We start from the raw sequence: 24,960 nt of genomic DNA, 5'->3' as shown, positions 1-24,960 counted from the left end.
ACATCCTGGGCCCATTCAAATCAAAGGCAAAATTCCCACTGACTTCAGAGGGCCAGGATTTCACTCCTGTCTGCCTTTCCTGAGTATCCCAAGTCTCTCTACCTCATACAGACTGATAGATAGGAATAGTAATGAACTAATAATACCTTGTTCTTATATAGCACTTTCCAGTTGTAGATCTCAAAGCACTTTCCACAGCCAGACAAGTGTCATTATCCCCATTTTACAGATGGGGAAACTAAGCCTCAGAGCAATAACATGACTGAGGTCACCGAGCAAGCCAGTGCCAAGAATAGAACCCACAGCAGTTGAGTCTCAGGGCAGGGCAGGGCAGTGCTCTACCCACTAGGCCACAAAGCATCCCCTCTAAGGCAAGTAAATATTATTCCTATGTTACTTGTAAGGCTTTTAAGTATTACCACATAATCAGCTTGTGCATGGAAGAATGTTATAATTAGCTTATCCTCATAATACCCCTGTGAGATACAAATGGGGAACTGAGGCTCAGAATAGTACTTGCCCAAGGTATCAAGGTCACACAAGAAGCCTGAGGCCAAGCCAGGAATTAAACCCAGGTTTCCTGAGTCCAAGTGGAGTGCACTAACCGCTAGGCTACAAAGTGGAAAGTGACTTACTTGTCCTGGCCAGGAAAGAATGTTGCCTTCAGGTTAATCAAAATCAAAGGTACAGGCACTGATTTTGACCTTGAACCAAGACATAAATACTGTAGTTTTCCTTTTTGCTTTGCTTAAATTTTCAAACACTGGTTAACTTTTTTTTAAGGAATATGTTTTGCACCTCGATATTTATACCCCCTCCTAGAGTGGTTTCTCGAGCACAATCAATTCCCTTCCTGAGTCCTTAGAGCTCAGCTAGAAAGCCCCAATCATCAGGAACCGGAGGGTTAACATTTAGCACAACCATTCATCAAAGAACCAAAAACAGGAAGGACAAAAAGAGGCTGCAATTTTTTTAGGTCTGACAAATTGCCTCAATGCAGTTAGGTAAGTGGACTTTTCTTACTGGAGTGTTCCCCTTAATGTGTCTGAAGTACTTTATGTTTTGTAAACTCCAAAACAAAATCTATCTGGGAAATCTTATTCTTCATATAAGCAAGTTTTGGGCTGTTTTTTTTTTTAAAGACCCACTGATAATTCTCCATCTGTCCGATTCCCCAGTGGCTTGAGAAATGCAGCATTAGCTTGTACGTTGACGCCTCTTAGTGGTTAGAACAGCGACTGGCACTTTAAAAAGCCTGAAATGTAACTAGAGATATCTTCAAAACACATTTCACTTTGGCCACATCTACGCTAGGAAAAGGTGTTTTACACAGGTGTTAAAATCCTAGCCTAGACAAGGTAAGATGTAGTGTTAACATGGGTTAGTTAATGTTTTAAAATGCACCCCATTTCCTAGTGAAAGCATCTCTGTAACCAAGGAGTTAAATACAATGGAACCAGCTAATAGTGATCTAAGGTGACCCTGCTCCTAATGAAGTCAATAAAAACCTCGGTAATGAACCCAAAAGGACCAGGATTAAGCCTTTTTAGCAATAAGCGTGTGTGTGTGTTTATAGCATTTGTTCTCCTTAAGGAGGAATATAGATGTACATGAAACTTTCATTAGAAAATGAGGCAATGTAAGGAAAAATTCAGCTACCTCAGTGCTTTAAGAACTATACTAGAGCTGGAATGAGAGAGAAAATACCAAAATGCACCTAAGTGACTTAGGAACCAAAGTCCAATTTTCAAAAGTGACAGATAGGAGCCTAAGTTCTGTTGAATTCCAGGGAGATTCGGAGCCTCAGGGCCAGATTTTCAAAAGTAGCTTTAGGTGCCTAAAGCTGCAGATATACACTCGCTGGGAGTTTTCAAAAGTGCCTGAGTAGGTTAGGTGCCAACTTCCTGCTCTTGGAAAGCCCACCAGGCGCTTATCTACAGCTTTAGGCACCCAAAAATACTTCTGAAAAGCTGGCCATAGGGCCAAGATCCTCAAAGGTATTCAAGTGCCTACTTGCCACTGAAATCATTAGAAGTTAGACACCCATGTACCTTTGTGGAACTGGGCCTAAGTCACTTCTGAAAATGTGACAAGTTTCCAAGACACTGGCACTTTAAAAAATTTTGCCCCCACTCTTCAGTTGTGCTTTGTCTCAAATTTCATCTCATTCCTCCTGCAATTTCAAATTAAATAGGGTATTTTTTCTTCCCTTCTTGTCAGACCTGTGTACAGCATCCCACTGTGCCATCACACAGATGCAATGTCCTACAGGAGGTTAAGGAGATGGACAATAAACTAAAGGAAATACTGTAGGAATTCCTACAAATCTGAGATGAAGGTTTTATCTGCGCTGCCTGGCAGATGCCTGCCTGAATCGCTGCATCACGCAACAGGTTGTGTCCTTGACTTTAGTTATTAGCAGAAAGGTGCCTTGGAAGTTGGCCCTCTAATGAGCCCAATCCCCACCGCACAATTTATGGCACTGATGCAGGAATGAGCAGCATACAGGAGATCCCCTCTGTGGAAACCACTGACATCATGGGCCCTATGTGAATCCAAAGGCTTGGTTATGCAGATCAGGGCATAAGACTGTGTAGAGAGCTAATAAGAAACAGAACTTTATACGCTGCAAGACCGGCTGGAATAGGAGCCCAGGTCTAACAGCTTGCTGGATTAGGGAGACAAGGCACGTGAGGTCATATCTTTAACTGGACAGTAAGCTTGTCTCTCTCACCCACAGAAGTTGGTCCAATTGAAGATATCACCTCACCACCTTGTCTAATATCTTGGGAACAACCAACAACACTGCATACAGCATGATGGACTCACTTCTGCACTAGCAAGTCACAGGAAGAACTTTTTCAAAGTTCCAACAGGGCTGACGCCATGCAGGGGTCTGCATCTCAGTGGATTATAGTTAGATACAGTCAGTACACTGACAGATCACATGGAATGGGCACATATCATTTGTCAAACACTGACTGTTCTGCCTGAGCCAGGTTACAGAGGAAACAGTGGTCCTGACCTCCAAAGGGCCAAAGACAAAGAATACAGTGCACCGGGGGATGGAAAGGCACAACTGGAAGTTGGATCGTCACAAAGCAGCACAGAATTAAGTAAATAAATTAATATTGCAATACTATGAATGAGAGATTCCACCTCTGGAAGGGAATTCCATACTGTTAAGACACAAACTTCTCAGGCCAAACTCTCTCTCACAGAGTGGCCTAATATTACTAGGAATATTTACTTTTTCCTCCTTCGCAGATTTAAGCTCCGCAGAGTCTGCCTCAATATTTCTACAATACTTAGCACAATGGGACTGCAGATTTTACTAAAAGCAGCAGAGAATCCTGTGGCACCTTATAGACTAACAGACGTTTTGGAGCATGAGCTTTCGTGGGATTTTACTAGGGACTCTGGATGTTACCATAACATAAACATAGGTGCTCAGACCTGGTGGTAAAAGCCATAGAAGTACCCGGATGGATATTACATGAATAATGGTTATATACCTTTAAGAGATGGCTGAACAGGTAAAACAGATGCTTATTTAGGATATATAGGGTCCACTCTGCTAAAACCTCCCAGCTTCCATCTGCGATTGGAATCAATGGGAATTGCACACCCAGAGGGGATGCCTATCCCAGCAACTTGTGTGTCTTGAGTGCGGGAAGCAAGGGGAATGGCACCCTGCACTCCCACATCTGAATGACCTGCATGAACTGAAAGACTTTTTTGGCCTTCGCCATCAGGCAAGTGTGGATTGTTCAGGTCCGATCCTGCCTGGAACTCAGCACGCCCAACTTTCAGTCAAGTCAGTGGGAGTTGATGGAGTTCAGCACCGCACAGGACAAGGCTCTTTGATTGGCTGGCTTAATACATATTTATGTGTGCTAATATATTCCATAGCTGAACTTTTTGCATAATTGCTTTTTTTTTTCAAACTGTTCCACACCAGAGCCCTTGAAAAAAGGATTTTGTATGTTAATATATTTCATTGTGTAATGAAATAATGAATCTTAGCCGCTTTCTCTAAACTTGTGCCATGCTATGCTGACTACTGCTTTACATTTCAATAGCCATTATTTCAGTCCCTCTATCTTCTCTGCTCCTTCTCACCTCCTCTGATACAGAATGACTTTTATTCTACCAAATGTAATTAGGCATGGCCCTGTGTTTTGATTACTTTTTATTCTTAGTAGTAGCAGAAATCAGTTTTCACCATTTAATTATTCAAAATTGTCTGTTTCAAGTATCCAAAACTAGTGTTCCTCTTTACCTGAAAAGCAAATGTAAAAAAGACATTCTAAAAAAAAACCACACAGTGAAAATTAAAAGTGCGACTTTTGGGTCTAAGAATCAGCTATGAAAAACTTAAGCATGAAAACTGGTCTACAACTCCCAAAACTCAGTTTTTCAAATATGAAAAAGTCATCCCAATTTTTACAAGTCGTGTGTCTGCAGTCCCACCACCACCCCTCCCCGGGCTGGATAGTTGGTTGTCAGTTTTCAAATGTCTAATAAAATACTTGACAATGGAAAATATTATATGCATGTCCACCCATTGTTTCAAGATTTCTACCAGCTGATGATCTGGTCAAAACATTTCAAGTTTGAAGATTCTGACACAAAATTCGGAATGCAAAACGCTAGTGCAACCACATTCCAGTCACTCTTCCTCCTTAATATTAATCCACTTTCATTTCTGACATAGATTAAAAAGCATCTTTTGAGATGCTGTAAACAGTAGCCAACATTAAAAATTCATTGGCTATTCCACAGGGAGCGTAATAACTTCTCTGCTCTTCCAGCCCCAGGCACATACTGTAGATACCACAGGTCTATGGCACAGTGACTGACGAGTTCTTAAGATGGTATCCACTGCTGCTTGCCCTTAAGGGAAACAAATTTGGGGGCCTAAACAGGCTGTGTGCCACTATGTTTGTGATCCATTTAAGGACCAACGGCTGTTATAATGGCAGGATTCTTTGACTTTTAACCAGGACACTCATCAAACCTGCCTCAGGAACAAATAATGCATTCCAAGCTGATCTTTTCCTGGCGACCTTTACTGCTCCAAACGTAGTTTTAGATGTAGCTGGTCACATTCAAAGGAAAGCATCAGCATAAAAGTTGAGTTGCCAAATGCCCAGGGTAAGGCATAGATGTGCAGGCTTTATCACGAAATTGCACTTTCATCACCAGAGGAATTGCTTCTCCTTTGGCATGATGCTCCTCTCATCCTCCTGCCTTCTCTTCTCAGAATCTTCAGAAGAAAATGAAGCTGTAATTGCTTTCTCCCATAACACTGAGGGAAAAGAAAAAAAGAGCAAAGCAGTTGCTCTTTTCCATTTGGCATTCCAAGAAGAGACATGCTTTGATCAGTCCTTTATTTACCAGAAAAATAGAATTCTAAGGGGGGCAGCAGTTCAGAAGAATAAGACTCTCATTTGTTACTAGCTAAGTTTTACCACATTGTATCTCATTACAGCATAAACACTTCCGTTAAGCTTCAGGTTGGAAATATCTATACATTCCATCACCGCTAGTTAGCATCTCAACAAGGCTGACTCATCCCTTCAACTTTTGAAGGTAGATACACTAGGGCACAATCAAAAACAAAGCTAGAGTTGAAATTGTGGTAACTTGGTTCTTTCAGTGCATTTATGGATATAAGAACAGCCCTACTGGATCAGACCAAAGGCCCATCTAGCCCAGTATCCTGTCTTCCTACAGTGGTCAATGCCAGGTCCTTCACAGGGAATGGGAACAGACCAGGTAATCATCAAGTCATCCATCAACTGATGCCTATTCCCAGCTTCTGGCAGAGGCTAGGGACACTATCCCTGCCCATCGCCATTGATGGACCTATCCTCCTTGAATTTACCCAGTTCTTTTTTGAACCCTGGTATAGTCTTGGCCTTCACAATATCCTCTAGCAGAGTTCCACAGGTTGACAGTGTTATGTGAAAAAATACTTCCTTTTGTTTTCAATCTGCTGCCTATTAATTTCATTTGGAGCCCTCTAGTTCTTGTATTATATGAGGAGTAAACAACACTTCCTTATTTACTGTCTCCACACCGGTCATGATTTTATAGACATCTATCATATACCCCCTTAGTCGTCTCTTTTCCAAGCTGAAGATTCCCAGTTTTATTAATCTCTCTTCCTCTGGAAGCTGTTCCATACCCCTAAATATTTTTGTTGCTCTTTTCTATACCTTTTCCAATTCCAATCTCTTTTCAGATGGGGGTGACCGGTTCTGCACTCAGTATTCAAGATGTGTGAGTACCATGGATTTATATAGAGACAATATGATATTTTCTGTCTTTTCTATCCCTTGCCTAATGAGTCCCAACCTTGTTAGGTTTTTTTTTGTTAGATTGCCGCTGCATATTGAGTGGATGTTTTCAGTGAACTATCCACAATGACTCCAAAATCTCTCTCAAGTGGTAACAGCTAATTTAGACCCCATCATTTTATATGAATAGTTGGGATTATGTTTTCCAACGTGTATTACTTTGCATTTATCAACACTGAATTTCATCTGCCATTTTGGTGTCCAGTCACCCACATGGTATCCCACATCAACTTGGGTCACGTTTACACTAGGAAAAGGGTAGATTTTTAACATGCATTAACATCCTAGGGTAGAAAAGGCAGTTGTACTTTAACAAAAATTGTTAGCTGATGATAAAAAACGCTATCAAGGAGCCTAGGGTTTACCTAGACCAGCTAAGAGTTATTAAAACTACCACTTTCCTTGCCTACACTAGGGTTTTAAAGGGTTAAACACACCTTTTCTCCTAGCAGAGGCAAGCCCTTGGAATTTAGAAAACACCTTATATTTACACATTGGAAAATGGGCACAGGACTCAGTAACTTGGACCTATCTCCTTACACATCACCTTTGGATCACCACTTCTAAGGAAATCTAGGTTGATATAAGGTTCTTGCTAAGGGGATGGAAGAGAGGAGCATAGGATAAAAAGCTAACAGGACAGTGTAAGAAAATGCAAGTTACACTTCTGGCTCAAATTAAATCACCCCAATTCCCTTCCACAATCACCAAATGATCTAAAAGGAGTCTGACTTGTCTTAATTTAGTACACTGAATTTCATTTTTTATGGGTCTCCTTTGTGTGGACTTTAACAATTCCATTGTCTTCAAAACATTTTCTTTTTTTAATGTGACCTTAGCTAAAGATTGGCTGCTGCTCTGCACCACAGATGCAGCTCCAATTAGTTGCTTTGGGTCATAAATAAAAGAATAGGTTGCAAGATCAGATAGATCTTGTTAGTGCTCTGTGCGGTCCAATTTTAAACAGCCCCAAGGATGAGCATCCATCACTTTGAAGGGCAGCTTTCAGAGGGTGTAACATATCACTGAAGCAGCCCATCATGACTACATGCAGACATTTCTCTCTCTGAAAAACAGAGAGCCCACGCAGATTGCCCAGCAAGTGTCAGGGCAACATCTGAACCAGACTGGATTTAAAATGTATTTGTTAAATAAGCTCAACTTCTCTCCAAGTTATTCTCAAGATATATTTTCCAGCCTTCAGTATGTATGTCAAGAGTTTGGTATGTATAGTTATATTTTATGATGTAACATTGATGAAAAGCTTGTTTATCCTGTTTGATGTGTTTCACTAATTTCTGAAGATACAAATGAACACAGCCATTATAAAAAGTCATTTATTTTTACTCTTTCCTAATCATATTAGATATTGTACATAATATACACACGTGCAAAAAAATGACTTTACATAACATACATATATTACAGGTTTCTATTGTTAATTGCCACGTGCAAAAAAAAAAAAAAAAAAGTTTTTTTTTTTTTTAAAAGGTACCAGCCAGCCTTTCAAGAAACCTTAACAGATCTTTGGTTAAAAAAGGCAGGGGAGAATGGGTCAATATTTTATAAATTGGTAAAGCACTCTCAATATTTTAACTGTAAGGAAAGTTTACTCTTGGCCTATTTTCTTGTGTTGTATTTCTAGATGAACAGAGTTTCCAAGCGACTTAATGTGAAAATTGAAAGTGAGAATTAAGTGGATAAACAAACTATTTTAAACGGTCTAAGGTTCTGACAAAAAAATTGATTCCTTTTAAAGATTTGATTCAATACAAGCACAATCCTAGTGTTCTGATCCGGATTTTCTGTTCTCAAACAGTAAAACACTCATTTTATTAAATTCTGAAGGACTCATAAATGTAAACTATGTTATCTCTTTTCCTGTTTTAGCAAAAGAAAGTTTAAACATATTATACACAGACTGTGCACAGAATTAACATACGAAGAAGCCAGTGTAAACATTTACAGAAAAAAAAATTAGGACAGTCAGTGTTTAACTTGACCTCTCCTTGGTCTCTGAATCACAATACAAGCTGGAAGAAGCGTTCAGATATTAATGGACGTACATTGCTAAATGTATGTTCCCTAACATGGATTTTCTAGGCAGGCTTACCCACATTATAGAACCAAATCTCTGTGAATGGTTCCCTGCCAATCCTACTTCCCTTTGTAACAAATCTCTACCAGGTGTTTGTCCATGCACCAGACATAGGATCCAATGGGACAGGCAGATGTTGTATTGAGAGATTTTGCTCTATTGCTTTCTTAAAGATTCTGGGGTTGGATGATCCATCTTGTAGGCAAATCCAGTGATTCATTTCATTATCCTTAAACCCAGCATCTCGGATGGGATGTACTCAAGGCAGTTAGCCCTCCCATCACTTGTAACACCGGGGCTACGCATACCAGCTGAATAAGAGCTACTGCAGGTATGTCCTCCCTGCACTGGAATTCACAGCTCCAGATAGTAGTGTTGATGTACCTAAGTGTTCTAGATGCCCAAGTCTATGCAAGACTAGCTTTATTCAAATACATTTAGTGGAGACAAGTACAACACTACCAGGATCAGGGTGCATGGGAGACGTAGAAATCAGATGCTGTCATTAAGGTTAGTCCCCACAACGGTTTGTCCATGTTCAACATAAATCTCCTACCTCTTTTCCTACCAGAAACAGCCTTTTCTATTTAAATCAATGCACTGCCACCTGGTTAAGAGTGCCTAGACGACTAACCAGAGGAATACACACCATGTCCTGTAACCTCAGCAAGGCAGAGCCTAGTATGGAAATTTAGAAAACAGATTTGTTTACTCTTAGTCATCTTTGTGGCTTATTTTCCAATAAGACCTCCGTTCATATGAACAGAACATGTTACAAGTGCTCCTAGACAGAATGTTAAGAAAGGTTTCCCGGACAGAACTGGATTTCTGCCCTGATCACCATTAAAAAAAAAAAAGTGCAAGATGAAACTTAGGTCTGCAGGATCAGACCTTCATCTGAAGCTCAGCAAAATCTTACCTGACACAAAGCAACCATGATCTGCAAAGCAAGAACACCCTTCTCATTAATGGTACTTTTATATTTTTATCAGAGAAAATGCAAAACATTTTGAATAGCTCTTATTTTAAATACTGTCAAAATGTAAGTAAAGAACTTTGGCTCATGTTCAATAATGGTCCAGATAAGAGTAAGGAGGAACTTTGAATTGATATATTAAAAAGTCAGGCCTTGATAAAGCTTAGCGGCATATAGACCTACGACAACGTGTCACTTGACATTTAATTGTTCCTTGTCATTTGAGTAATACAAAAAAGACACCAACTGCTGTTTCATTGTGCTTTTTGATTCACTGATAAACTTGAAATGTTTAAAAAGAAGATTATAATTTTAGGCTTCCTTGGGCATGTATTTTATGATGAGTTCAGAAATATTAAGGTGATTTAAGTCCTAAAATAAAAAAGGGAAAATTTGAAAGTGGTACTTCAAACATCAAATTTTTAAGCAAGTGTTATGTTAATCATGAAGTGTGGGAACTGCTGCCTTAGCCTATTCCACACAGTTTAATAAATCTTAGTATCAAGCGGTTTTCATAGAATATCAGGGTTGGAAGGGAGGTCATCTAGTCCAACCCCCTGCTCAAAGCAGGACCAATTCCCAACTAAATCATCCCAGCCAGAGCTTTGTCAAGCTTGACCTTAAAAACCTCTAAGGAAGGAGATTTACCTCCCTAGGTAACCCATTTCAGTACTTCACCAGCCTTCTAGTGAAAAAGTTTTTCCTAATATCCAACCTAAACCTCCCCCACTGCAACTTGAGACCATTACTCCTTGTTCTGTCATCTGCTACCACTGAGAACAGTCTAGATCCATCCTGTTTGGAACCCCCTTTTAGTTAACTGAAAGCAGCTATCAAATCCCCCCTCATTCTTCTCTTCTGCAGACTAAACACATCCATTCTCACCTTCCTCATAAGTCATGTGCTCCAGCTCTATCATTTTTGTTGTCCTCGTCGTGGACTCTTTCCAATTTTCCACACCTTATGTAGTGCGGGGCCATCATGACACAGTACTCCGAGAGCCTCACCAATGCTGAATAGAGGGGATGATATGTCCCTCGATCTGATGGAAATGCCCCTACTTATACAGCCCAAAATTGCTGTTAGACTTCCTGGCAACAAGGGCACCTGTCGACTCATATGCCAGTTTCTCCTCACTGTAACCCCTAGGTCCTTTTCTGCAGAACTGCTGCAGCCACTCGTCCCTAGTGGAGCAGTGCTGGGAATTCTTCCTTCCTAAGTGCAGGACTCTGCACTTTGTCTTGTTGAACTTATCAGATTCTTTCGTCCAATCTCTTAATTGTCTAGGTCCCTCTGTATCCTATCCCTACCCTCTCAGCATATCTAACTCCTCCCAGTTAGTGTCAATCTGCCTAAACTTGCTAGAGTGCTAGTCCACGCCATCCTCCTGATCTATGAAGATATTGTAACAAAAACTGGCCCAGCTGAACCCTGGGTCAATTCCACTGATACCAAGCTGCCAACAGATATGGAGCCATTGATCACTACCCGTTGAGCCCGACAATCTAGCGCTTTCTATCCCCTTAAGTCCACTCATCCAGCCCATACTACTTTAACTTGCTGGCAACAATACTGTGGGAGTCCATATCAAAAGCTTTGCTAAAGTCAACCTAAAATGTTGCTTTTCCTCGGTTTCATTCTATTACCCTTAGTTATGCCTCCTTGTGCCCCAACTTCTTTCTCACCTGACCCAATATCTGAAGGACAAACATCAAGAAAGGTCGACCCCTTTCGTTACTATGCTAAGTAGTGACTTTCCCTTTTCTCTTCAAATATCAATACCTGGACATTGCTCTGTGGACTCCTTTCAGTGTCTGTCTTTGGTACTGATATCTGGAACTGAATGAAATTGCATGAGTGCTTGCATCTGAGCTGTATGAAGCATTATGATCCTTCCCTGCTCTGAGACATGCCCCATGCAGTCTACAATTATAGGGCCTTTTAGGCTGTCATATCATCTTGCAATTTCACATCCAATTTACTATCTCCCATCAAGTTAAAGTTTCCACTGGTCTCTAGGTTTCTCCCCAACACTGTTTCTGATGTTTCATTTTATCCTTTTCCTTCTTATCTATTTTTCCCTTTTTAAAGTTTATTTACTCCTGGAATTTCAGCTGTTTCCTTTACAACATAGTGCCTTTCCATGTCCCAAAAACACAGCAAATAATTCTTCTATTTCACTGTAGCAGTGCATTGGACTAGGTACAGTAAAGGCTGTACTACTGAGAACAGCAGACATCAATTCAATATCAAAATCACTTAAGTCTTTAAATACAGATTTATGCATTGGCTGCACAGAGTTGCATTGCACAAGTTGTCAGAGGAAGCTGGAGGTTTCGGCAGCTAGACAGTCAGTTGTTAGGGCTTTTATCACACAATGTGTGGGACTGCAGTTTAAAATATTAACTGGATGTTTCTGCTATAATAGTTAGTAGTGAAATAGATAATACTGACTAACATTTAAGCTGCCTACAGAGCCAGGAAGGTAACTCCCCACCAATTTAATCTCTCTGCAACCATGAAAGGTAGAGACATTAAGTGAAAAAACAATTCCTCAGCAAGGGGATGAAATTCTACATAATACATGGGGCTACCATAAATCGGTTAAGTGAGAAAAAATTAAGAAGGTACCTCCACAATATTACACTTACAAGCTTCCTGTAATTTCTCAGTTTCATGATTCTCCACTAACCCTCCAAAAGATAGCTGCATCAAAATATTAGACACTCTCTTATACAGAGACAACTTACCAAATAAGTATCAAAAAAGTGTTCATATACATTTTAAATGTCAGTATATACTTCAGCACATTAAATACCAGAATATACACTGCAGCAGAGGTGGACAAATTCAGCTCTTAATGACTATATTCAAAAGTGCATGCTCATAAATTAACCTTAGCACGAGAGCCTAAATGTAAAATAAAGAGAATCTGCTCTTGCTTTCCAGGATGGGGAATGGATTTCTAAATCGCTAATAATGTATCTTTTGAAAGGTGGAAAAAACTTATTGGGTTGTCACAAAATACATCTTCCAAGCTTATCTAACATATTATGACCCTTTCAAACAATGTGACCTTCAACAGGGAAATAAAGGCCACTTGGGCTGAAAGGTCAGTTGTGCGTTTTCTTGGGTTGGTTTATGCAGCTTCAAACTTACTGATAATTTCCCCAATGAGCTCACACCATACCAACAATTAAGATGTACAGGTTACTCAAGAGACATTTTACATCCTTTACAGTTTTTAAAAAGGGCCCCTGCCCTTTTCTTTTCTTCAGACCCCTATAATTCTATTTAACCGTAACAGGATCTTCAGGATAATCCTACTAAAAGCATTTTTCCTCATCAATTAAGGGCTAATTGTGGCAAACACCTCCTTAACTTACATCTGTCAAGCAACTTGAGATCTATAGATGAAAGTGCTAAGCATTATTATCCCCAATTTTAATCAATCTTGGTTTTAATGTACAATTTCAGTGTTTTCTGTCAAACTCCTAGGGCAACACAGTGAAATAGTGAACTGTTGCAAAGCAAATGAGACAAATGAAGAGGAATTGACTGTTTGGTGTTAGTCAGGGAGTACACTGAAAAGATTGAATACTGAAGATTCTCTACGGCAGTGAGAGCCTCCATTTCGAATGCTTGCAAATAGTCTGCAATGCACAGCTGACCTACCACTAATCCCCTGCAGGTCTATTTGACACTAATTATAAGAGCACAGTTTATTTCAAGTTGTTTCGTTTCAAAATCTCTCCCTTGTGATAACTGCTGTTGTGCATTTTTAAAATATTCCCCAAAGTATTTTTGGCCACTGTAAGTAAATACAAGAGTTTTTAAAATATAAGTGATGAATCCCACGTGTGTTTTCATACTCCAAAATCAGGCTGTGTCTCCATCAGTTGCCTTGTCAGTATCTGATATGAAGAAAGAGCAGCCACTCCTATGTGAAAGAGTATTTGCCAGATGTTCCTTAATCCATACAAGTAAATGTTGCATAGACAAATGGAGAAAAACAATACAAATGCTTTCATCTTCCTTGATGAACCGTGGAACAAGTACAAATAACACTGGAATAGCACCAGAGAAACAAGGTTAGCAACATCAAACTGAATATATACAGACAAGGATCACAGTTTACAATTACTGGCACCTATGATTTAGGGATGCACACAAAAAGCTTAAAGCTCTTTTCAAGTCTTATCTATTATAAGACCATCCATCCAACAGAAGTGAATTGGTGGCCTCAATCCAGATCGTACTGAACAGGTATCTTATCCATAACAAAAGAAACCTGCCAGCACAATCGGCACCCTTGTTGATAGTCTAGAAAGGATTAGCAAGAATTAAACAAGTATAAAAGCTAAATTACGTTCTAAGACTCAGATGTGAGCCTTGTAGGTTAAGGCTGAAACTCAACGGCAGGGAGATATGAGGCAAACCTATACTCACTTCTGCTGTACCTATTCTGGGCATAAATAAAGGGCTAAATTAACAGTGATTTTATCCCAGAATTCACTTTAATATTAAAGGATATAGTTTCTAACAAGAGACTCAGAGCAAGATTTAAACAAAACAAAACAAAAAATTCCCAGGGCAGGTACAGTCCACTGGTTCAGTATATTTTAAGTGTCCTCCTATAGTGGTTGGTTCACATAACAGTGTAAGAGCCTATTACATGTGCCAGCTAGAGGAGTTACTTGTTTAGCTCAAGCAGTCAAGATCCACGCTTTAGTCTGCTGGAGGTCCTGGGTTCAAACCTTGCTGGTGACACAAGTGGGATTGCTAAATACACAGCACTTTGCACCGAGTATGATTATGGAGGGTCACTTCATGGCACTGTTCTGCCATAATTTAAGAGGGCAAAGAGCCCAAAACACAATGTTTATTAGCATTTTCCACTCTCAGGTGAGAAGTTGGGAAAGTCAAGAAAGCGCTACTCTATGTAAAAAGGTGAAACTGACTGCCATCAGGTTATGGAGCAAATCACATCTCCACAAAGTTTCTACTATGAAATACTGGCACAAAAAAAAAAAAAAAAAATAGTATAAGCTACATGATCACTTCTCTTATTGTATGTATATGTATCACCCCGGGGTGGGTCACCAGCAGTCAGGACCAAGGGTAGGACCTCTGGATCTATAAACATCAGACTCTACTTCCTGAGCTAAGAGACCCAGGCCCTGCTATCTCAAAGCCAGCAGTAGATCCAAACCTCTAAGTGGTCCAGCTGTTAGAGTAGACAGAGAACCACTGTAAAAATGGGTTACACGTGTACCAGAGTGAGGCGTTGTTTCACTTTAACTGCCTCCCACCTTATTTTGGCAGAAATATCCAATGAATTTAAAGGGCAATAAACTTCAATCACAGTCAGAGAATCAAGCCAAGCTAGAAGCCATGTGGTACAATAAAGGACTAAGCCCAGAATACTAAGTTCCTGAAATTCTGTGATTGGACAAAACATAAAATCAATCAGATATTAAAGGTACATTTCATTATCAACCTAGGGTAACCTAACATGGCAAATAGTTTTCTAAATATTTCTAGCATATTAATCACCACATTAATACTGAAAGTGATACTTCACTGATTTACATTTTTGCAAGGTGTTCTTTGAAAGAGGTCTGGAGTTTTATTCACACTTAGAACTTGATCTTTATGCCAATTATAAAAACTTTGAGGTTTTTAAAGGGCAGTGATGCATAAGCCTAAATCCAAGACCTCAGCTCCTGGAAGAAATAATACTTCACCCCTCTTGGAAACCAGTCATCTCTGTGCCAAGACTCATTTATCACAGAGCTGCATTTGGCACTTTATAGCAAAGATGCACTGTATCAAGCCTGTAATTACTATTTAACAAAGGTCAAATTCTGCCCTCATATTCGTGCTACTTCACTTAAATCAGTGGAATTGAGTGGCTGCAGTGACAGAACACAACTTGGTCTTCCGATTAAACCTTAGATTATGCAGAAACCAACGTAGCATTTTATATACAATAAATATATTGGCTCTTTCTGCTGCAGATTTGAGAGCACGTCCAAAGTAATTCCTCATTTGAAGAAAGGGTGATCTGGGCAAATGGCAAGGTTTTTAAAGCATTTAATAGTTTAAATGTTAATTTGTTATAGGCTAGAATTTCTCTATTTTAGCAAGGAAGGTTAGTTTCCAAAGACAAGACTAAATAGCAATGTTGATTCCCCCCGCCACCCTCAGAACAAGGGTCCAGCCAAACCAGATAAGTCTTGAAATTTTAAACTGTATTTTTAAATAAATTGGAGCATGTAGTTTTGCCCATTCTCAGTCCATTTTCCCAGTTATGCAAAGTCCAAGTTCCTCAAATAATTGAGCTCAATTCAAGCACCATACAACCCAGAAATCAGGATGACTGCTGTTTCATTTGTACGTTGGCTTGTTTAGACATGAGCATTCATCCATTATGTCCATGTGAATCAGAAAACCAAGAACATAATTTAGAAAATGAATATGCCACAGCTCTAAGGAATGCCAAGCATGAATGCTTGTTCTACCACTATACCGCGCAAAGGATTACTCAAATTCTTGCAAAGCTCTCAGAGAAGAGAAGGGGGTTTCGGTTACCATTTGAAATAATGCAAGAAGAAATAATTATCTGGTAGCTACCTTAAAAGAATGAGGAGATGAGGGCTGCACATGCTATTAAAGAAGTAGATTGGATACTGGGCCAAGCTCATGCTAAAACAGCCTGGAAACAGGACCAACTCCCACAGAGATTTGTCTCTAAGCCAAGTTCAGCAGTGATGTGTAGAATGTAAGTTACAAATCTCTGTGAGAGTTGCGCTTGTTTATGCCAGAATTGGTCCACAGGTAGTATTAAATTGCAGTAACATATTTTTGCACTCCATCAAATGCCAGATCAGTGTAAGTTACATTACTTTACCACTCACACCTGATGCGTAAGTTACACCATTAACTTTAGCAATTCCTTTTACCTATTGACTAGGAGTCCATTGCAATATCCAACATGACTGCAATGCAAAAGGATCTTCATATATGACCTCAGGATTGTTTATTGGCAAAAAGATAGAGGAGAGGAGATTCTGAATGCAAAAACAATGGTCAAATACACAGCTGGGTGACATAAAAGCTATTTTGTAAAGTAAACAGATGTGCATGTGGCAGGGTGTTGGGCAAGAACTGCTGGCTCAGCCCTCTGTCACACCAGCCTCCATTAAGGGAAGTAAACTGGAGCTGGCTAGAGAAAACCTGCCCACCCAATTATCCTGGGGCTATATAAAAGGCTGGGATGAAGGAAGCCAAGAGGAGGAGCAAGGGAGTGGAAGGAGAGTGATAGCTTTTCCCTCCTGGGTGCAGACACTAGAACCCAAGCGGTGTATGATGAAAAGACGGTGGGAGCACAACCTGTAAATAAATGGCATCAGTGATTACTGAAGCCCAGGGTCTCTGAGTGACTGTCAGCACAACAGTGGAAGGAGCCAACAGGGCCCTGCAGCGCCCCGCTACAGCGCATAATTGTCATTTTACAGATAGAAAGACGAAGGCTGAGAAGTTATGAGATTTATTCAAGGCTGCACTGAGTCAATGGCAGAGTTAGAATAAAACTTAGCAGGCCCTGGATTTGTCTCAGATTCACAAACAATTTTGGTGATTCGTTATACATTATGGCAGTGAAACAATGGAAAATACAAGGACTGTGCTATAGTATCTTAAACATTTTCTAAAGAGAATCTTTAAGTGTGAGTTTTAAAATTAGTTAATATAATTAAAACTATGGCTCAAGGCTTTTGAAGTTTGTATGACCTCACTTTTTCAAGTGGTTTAAAGAAAACGCTACAATGCTGGAATAGCACAAAGCATATCTATTGCTGTTCTGGGGAGTTTTCATTTAACTAGTGGTTTGTGTTGGGGCTACTTTAAACCAGAATAGTTCTTGAGATATCTGTACAATGAAGAGGATAGATAAACCTACAGCTGAGGGGTTGAGAGGAGCGATTTGTCAATAGGTGCATAATGGGTTCAAGTGTGAAGGCTCCATTTGTAAACTGAATCTACCCAATGGCCAATTTTTGCTCCTGTGTCATGTATGTATCCAAACGCAGAATTTTACCCAGTGAACAGCCAATGTGCTTCTGAGTCTCCTATTCTGCTTATTGATCGTACTCAACAAATGTTTGTTAGATGCAGCGCAGTAGATGAAAAATGCAGGAAGAGTGCCAGAGCACAATAGCTAAATTGATCATACCTGAAAAATGCAGGCTAGAAAAGAAAGGAGAAATGCTATTACATTTCCAATTCCCTCGTGGTCTTCCTGTTTGGGGAAGATAACAAAGAAGAATTTTTTAAGAGTTACTGAGTTTTAGTTGTGCAAAGAGCTGCTTGACATTTTATAGAACAAGTACTTAGTACCACAGTAGAATGAGAATATCATAATTGCAGAATACGAAGTCAGACTGGAGTTAAATCAATATTCATTGAACAATATACCAGAAATTGAGATGTATGGATCAATTTATGCCACAAAATAAAAACTGCGAAACACTTAATGATTTAGACTTTTTTTAAAGAGGTACTTTATGCTGATTCCACAATTCATTTTCTAAATGGTATAAAAATGCACTATCTGAAGAAACATATGCAATTTATCAAAACAGACATTTTAAAGTGGGACAATATGTCCACATAAAACCTTTCCAGGATGTCAAAAGTAAGATTCTCCTCCACCTTTCAAATGAACTACATCACTCCACTTCCTTCAGAGAAAAAAGATTTTGCAACATGCCCTGAAGCTCAAAAAATTCAGGCTCTGACAGATCAGAGTGCATGAAGTATATTCATTCATGTGAATAATCCTCTCCAGATAAAGCATAACTTAAAAAGTTATGGTGTGCAATAGCCACCGATGATCTGATACCTGTATAACTCTAATCCTCCCCTCCCTGCCCACACAGTACAACTCAAAAGTCAATAAAAGGTTACCTGAAAAGAATACTCCGCTAGATGAACTCCTCGAATGAGGTTCAATGCCCCACACATGATACTGAGAACAAGGGACAGAATCCCCAAAGGAGTCACAGGTTGCATTCTGTAGATAGGGGCTTCAGATCAAAAAAAAAAAAAAAAAAAAAAAAAAAGATACTATTGAAAATTAATTCCAATTACTTCATTCCTTTTTCATAAGGTAACTCAAATTCAGTTGAATTGTGGGTTGTATATTCAAGGCCTTGTATATTCTCTGGCAAGACGGACTTTAGTTTTGTGGCAAGGCACCCACAGTTTCCGCTGCACTTCATTCCTGAGTTCTCAGGGCACCTGGAAATTTTACAGCAGCTACTAATAAGCTGAAGTGATTTTTAATGGACTGAATGATAAGATTAGTCCATTAGCACTTGCATTATGCATCTGGATATTAAGTGTCACTTATTCTATGCCATATCTAAATTTTCACTTGCCAGCATGCTACAGATTTTTGTATTGAAGACACTGCACTTCCTTGTCAGTAGAAAAGCCAGAGGTTTTAGCATCCAGAAGTCATGGCAGGTGACTTACAGTTCTGGCACCCAAGAAGCAGTTACAGCTTTTGACACTGGAGAGGAGAAGTATCTCCTCTTTGCTGCTCCTTGCGGGCAGAGATAAGTTTACACATAGGGATGGAAAGGGGCTTTAACTCTTAGGGTGCATCTACACTGCAGGATTCTTTTGGCAGTGTGCAGGATACATACGTGTATAGGCCTTCCAGCACAGGTATCTACAGCAGCATAGATATGTTCTCTACTGGCCCAAGCTGTGCCTCCCATCTACACTGCAGCATCTCGCTGTGGAGCCATTCCACACTGCAGGGAAAGGCTCCAGCAGAAGAGAAAAGGCTCAGCATTTCCCCACTGCTCCCGCTTTCCAGAGTACTTCCTCCCTGCATTGAAAGGCTCTGGCAGCAGGGCGCAGCTGAAGTCTTTCCACACTGCCTGTCCTCTGCCCGACTTTCACTGCAGTGAAAAGCACACCGTGTCCACTCTGCACTCCACAGCTTCACGAAAAGTGGTGTGATGTGTAGACCTAGCTTTAGTTCCTGATCCCAGCAAACCCTCAACAGCTGCACTGCTGGTACCCACATCAAACATTGATGGTTTAAGCACCTTATCTGCCAACATTAACCTGCCCTTGCGCTTCAGGAGGAACTCCAGCACTGAGATGAGTTGGCTAAGTTCACACCTCAGATATTGGGCTCCAATTCTCTCTAACACCAGGATCCACTAGATGCAAGAAAAAAGAGAAGGGTCATCAAGGAGTCTCCCCCATTCTTACGACATTCTGGCCTCAGCCCAGATATAGCCAGTAGCTGGCTGTTATCCCCAGACTCTGTAGCATAGATGAGCTCCTCATTGCACTCTCACCAGCCACTCATGCCTGGAGGAGAGGGGGACAGAGGCAGCCGGCACAGGACGTAGTTCCACTAGCTTTTATGTCATCTGAGAATTCCTCTCTACCAGGTTAGGTCTCAGTTCAGCAGCTGCAGCTGGATTCCAGCATCTTTGCGTTGCTAAGGTAGCAAAGAGCCTACAAGCAGGGAAGATAATGTGGAGCACCATTTTATGCTCATTGCAGCTTCAGGAAGACTAAACAAAATAGACAAGGTTTTTCCATATACCCATAAGGGCTAGAGAGGCATTTATAAAAACGGTAGAGGACAGAAATGCAATCATGCAAAATACAGAATACTCAAGTTAAATATTTAAGCATTATATAAATCCATACAAACAATAAGTTTAAATATTAACTTTGTTAATATCTGACTTAAACACACAAGAGCAAGGAGTTAAGAGGCAGCAATTCCTTTATTGGAAGGGCCTCAGAAGCAGAAGTAATCTTACTCCACCTCAAAAAAAAAAAACACACTAGTAGCAATATAGGGATGCAAAATTATGATATATGTTTTCTAGCACCTTTAATCCATCTGTCTCAAAATGCAGTACAAATATTACACTTCCCCAGGACAGGAGCTCCCCTATAGGATAAATGCGTATTACTGCATTTCACTCTTTAGTGGAATGCAGCAGCTGTTTAATACAGTGATACTGAACAGTTTAACGTAGGAATTTCATCCAAATAAAGTCTTATCCTAAAACGGAGGTTTCCTTGACAACATAGGCTTACAGCAAGCTTCAATGCTATTTGAATACAGCGGTGTGAATTAGCGCTAATAAATGGCTACGCAATTAACTCATCTGGCACGTCCCCACACACCTGCTTTTATTTCAGACACTGCTGTGGCAGCAGCCACATTAATTTTGTTATGCAACATGTCAGCATCATGCAACATTATTGTACACAAGCGTACACTGAAATCAACAGTGCAAGTATCTCAGTCATTTAAATATGACTTTGCATAATAAAAAACAGCAACAAAATTTAACATCTAAATGACTCACTGAACAGTGTTTAGTCTGATAAGCAGCACCAGCATGTTTTATTTTCTCAATGATCTGTGCACACACTTTACTGTACATTACTCTTGATATTTTAGTAAAATTTAATCCAAGCAATAGTGCATATTCCATCCCCCCCCCACAATTTTCCCCAAAAGAGCATTGATTCTCCCGCCCTCGTCTGGCTATCCCTTGATTGCAAGTTGCCAAGTGTGTTCATGCAGACAACATATGCCTTGGCACTGCGTCACATCCCTTTGACATACCGAAGAGAGTGTTCTAAACACAGATTTGTTGGCTATGACCGATTGTCATCTGCTGCACCTGATACCAAGTGGAAATAAGACTGTGCTGAGTGTTTTCCACTTACATCACGCACAAGTGGGCAGACAGCTGAATATAGTTCTCAATGGTCAGCGAATAAAGCATGATTCACACCTGATCTATCTAGGTGTCACATTGGACAGAACTCTCACATACCATGACCATTTTATAAAGACAGCGACTAAGGTCAAAACACGCAAACCTGCTCAGAAAACTGGCTGGAATGACATGGGGTACCAAAGCCCAAACATTACGCACTTCAGCCATGGCACTGTGTTATTCAGTGGCAGAGTACTGCACTCAGGTATGGGCTCACTTGTCTCACACAAAGATGATTGACATACAACTTAATTCCACCATGCGTATTATTTCAGGCACACTTAAATCTACTCCTCTACCATGTCAGTATCAATGGGGTAGCCGTGTTAGTCTGGATCTGCAAAAGCAGCAAACAGTCCTGTGGCACCTTATAGGCCAGGGGTCGGCAACCTTTCAGAAGTGCTGTGCCGAGTCTTCATTTATTCACACTCTGATTTAAGGTTTTGCATGCCAGTAATACATTTTAATGTTTTCAGAAGGTCACTTTCTAGAAGTCTATAATATATAACTAAACTATTGTTGTATGTAAAGTTAATAAGGTTTCAAAATGTTTAAGAAGATTCATTTAAAATTAGATTAAAATGCAGAGCCCTCCGGACCGGCAGCCAGGATCCGGGCAGTGGGAGTGCCACTGAAAAATCAGCTCGTGTGCCGCCTTCAGCGCCTGTGCCATCGGTTGCCTACCCGTTATAGGCTAACAGACGTATTGGAGCATGAGCTTTAGTGGGTGAATACCCACTTCGTCAGATGCATCTACCATGGTTACTGGTTCTCTGCAATATTGCTTCACTCAGTGTTTGCAGAGAGGAAAGCGTAGCAAAGCTCCTGATGACACTGCAGGATATGCCACATCCACTGTTAATTAAAGACTTGTTTAATCTACCACATGATCATCTGTCCTCACATTGCCCGTTGAGGGATTTACGGAAGAGGACATGTGGTGAGCTCCGTGGGCTGCAGGGAAAGTGACAAATAATTATCTTGTCTCGGACCCCACTCAATGTCATCCCGGGTTTGAATTACCATGAAGACAATGGAGCCTTCTAAACTGGTTTCGTACTGACATGGAATTTGTGCTGCAGCAAAATTTCAGTGGCATTTTATAGACAGTCCACTATGTCAACGTGGGCAGCCACAAACTAGGACACATATTTTGAGGACTGCAAAATGACTCAACTTCCTGGAGGTCTTCATGCCTTGAACATCATTGATAAGAACACTGTGGCTTGGCTTGACCGGACTGCATATGCCAAATAAATAAATAAATACATTGCCAAAATTCACTTCAGAGCCAATGAGTGTTTCACTTTAAAACAAACAAACAGGAATTGTCAGTAACTAATATAAGAGTAATTCTTCCCTTCTTGAAGTAAGCATGTCATCAGCTTCCAGTCCCCAGTGAGAAACTACGGAAGCCATATATTGAGACTTGAATATGATGAAGAATCTAGATTGGAAAATTTACAAATTCGAAGTTCTATACAGGAGGCAATAAGGGTTAATATCATGGGAGAAAAAGAATGGAGAATGTTATGCCTGATCACGTGGGGCTGGTTTATTTCTGACTAGGAATTGATCTTTATACCCCAAGACAAAAAAGTTTTAATTTTATTCCTATATAAAGTCTTAGGCACTCATAAAAAGTTGCACCACTTACAGTGGTACGGCTTATTCCCATATTTAAGAGAATAAACCATGCCAGAACTTCACTGGCTATATAAACACCATCAAGACAGAAGTTAAGCTTTCCAGTAAGACAATGACCAAGGGAACAATGCAAGCACCGGGTTCAAGCATTGTTTTTTAGCATGGTACAAAAGGGTTCCCTCTGGCCAGAGGAAATCGAGAGTAAATGGCTAGACTACGCTCACCTTTCCTACATTAGAAATAGGGAGTCAGAGGATCTGGTCACAACATGGTTACAAAGTGTAGATAGGAACTAACCACCTCCCTGTGACAAGACTAAAGCCTTGGACAGTACATATTTTTACCTGTTTACAAGGACATGATTAGGTCCTGTCTATACTATAACTTTCAACCTTACTGTAATCAGATCCCTTGGCTTTGTGTTGTAACCAAGTTTCCTGAGTAGTATAGTTGTAGTGTAGATAAAGCCTCTGTTTCCTTCTAAGATAGAACAAGCAAATTTTGGAGGCAGCAGAATGGGATTCAGTCACTGCTTCTATTAACGACAGAAAATGAAAGACTGAGATACAGAGAAAAGCCAGAAAGGCTAAGTCAAGCAGCGGTAGACAGATGAGGTTGAAAATGGTTCTTACAATAAGGATGAAACAATATCCAGGAGTATCTGGGTTAGACCACTGAAAAGAGCCAGAGGCACAAACCTAGATGGAAAATGGAAGAAAGTAATAAAGAATCCTGAGGTTATGAGAACTGAATATTTAGTTCTGATCATTTGTTCAGGTCTAGCTTGGAAATTTTTACTAGTCTTGAAAGTATCCGTACTAGTTCAGAGTATTTCTAAACCTAGCAGGTCATAAGATATTGTCCTTTCACATGTGGTTCTGAAAATTGATCACTAATATAACTTGCCAATCAAATCTGCTTGGTTTATAAATAAAACAGATTTTTTTTTTTTTTTTGTTAGCCATACAGTTTCACCTTGAAATAAGCAAGTCAAGCTGTGTTCTAAGTTTTTGCATGGAAAAACGATACTTTAAAATGTATCTATTTGTTTTTCAGTGGCTTTTATGTACAGCAACTTTAAATGTAAGTGGTTATCTTGCCTGGCTACTGGGGAATAGGGAAAGGTGAGATGCTGTGAAACAATTCAAGATGGATAATCTTAAGTGAGACATCACCCTGCGGTCTCATATCTATTCTTTGAATCATTTTCTTCCTTAATCTAAAATAAATCTTCTAGACTGGAAATATATTTTGGGTCTTTGTTTATGGAACACATGATATAATGAAGCTCTTTCTCAAAGAAAATTAAAGCCTCAGCTTGCTTAAATGCAGGGGAACGTGCACTTCGTAATTCCAGTTATAATGAACTTCCATAGAGAAAATGGATAATGAAGTACTTATAGTAGTTCATCTTTAACCATAAGTTTCATTATGTATCTGCTATAACACAAGGGTTTACGTCCTCTTCCTCATGACGAAAAAGCTAGCCTTGAACAGGAACTATTTGTCTGAGGTTTGTGTGTGTTAACATGGGTTTCTCATTTCAGAAAAACAACTGGGATTTTAAACTATTCATCATAGGTTAAAAGGTAGTTATCAGAAGAATTGTTGACATTAAAAAAACAACAACTTTGTATGCCAATAACTTACCAGACCCCATGTGCACTTCTGTGTACCCATTAATCATCCCGTTCATCAGCTCTATATCCTCTAGTTTCAGAAGCACAGGAGGATGGAACTTCAGCTCTTCCTGAATTTTCTCCAGGCTGTTCTTCATTTGAGAGCAACTTGTGTAGTTGAAATGGTATTTCACTTTCTGAATAATATTATCTATAAGAGGGTATCAAGAAATATTTTTAATTAAATACTGGGATTGTTAATGAGCTAATTGATATCCCGGACTTTACTATCCCGTTTTTTTAACCTTAATTCTAGCATTTCTGAAATGTTATTGTTTACTGTTTGGGTCAAATACTTTGATAGATAATCTACACAACAAATAGAAAGCACACTTCTGGATGCTGTAACACACACACA

General features: G+C 39.9%; 1 protein-coding gene across 1 annotated transcript in view; it reads right to left on the bottom strand.

Moving 5' to 3' along the window:
• Window positions 1-24,960, bottom strand: part of SEC22C (SEC22 homolog C, vesicle trafficking protein) — a 36,247-nt gene that overhangs the window by 5,865 nt on the left and 5,422 nt on the right. Inside the window, exons 2-4 of the mRNA XM_032772549.2 lie at window positions 24,574-24,753; window positions 18,410-18,528; window positions 17,676-17,741 (exon numbers count right to left, since the gene is read on the bottom strand). Of these exons, the coding sequence (XP_032628440.1) occupies window positions 17,676-17,741; window positions 18,410-18,528; window positions 24,574-24,700 (312 nt within the window). The 5' untranslated portion in view covers window positions 24,701-24,753. The remainder of the gene's footprint in view (window positions 1-17,675; window positions 17,742-18,409; window positions 18,529-24,573; window positions 24,754-24,960) is intronic.

The sequence above is a fragment of the Chelonoidis abingdonii genome, chromosome 2 (assembly GCF_003597395.2).
Source record: "Chelonoidis abingdonii isolate Lonesome George chromosome 2, CheloAbing_2.0, whole genome shotgun sequence".
NCBI classification, from domain to species: Eukaryota; Metazoa; Chordata; order Testudines; family Testudinidae; genus Chelonoidis; species Chelonoidis abingdonii.
This window is presented reverse-complemented; position numbering and strand designations above follow the sequence as displayed.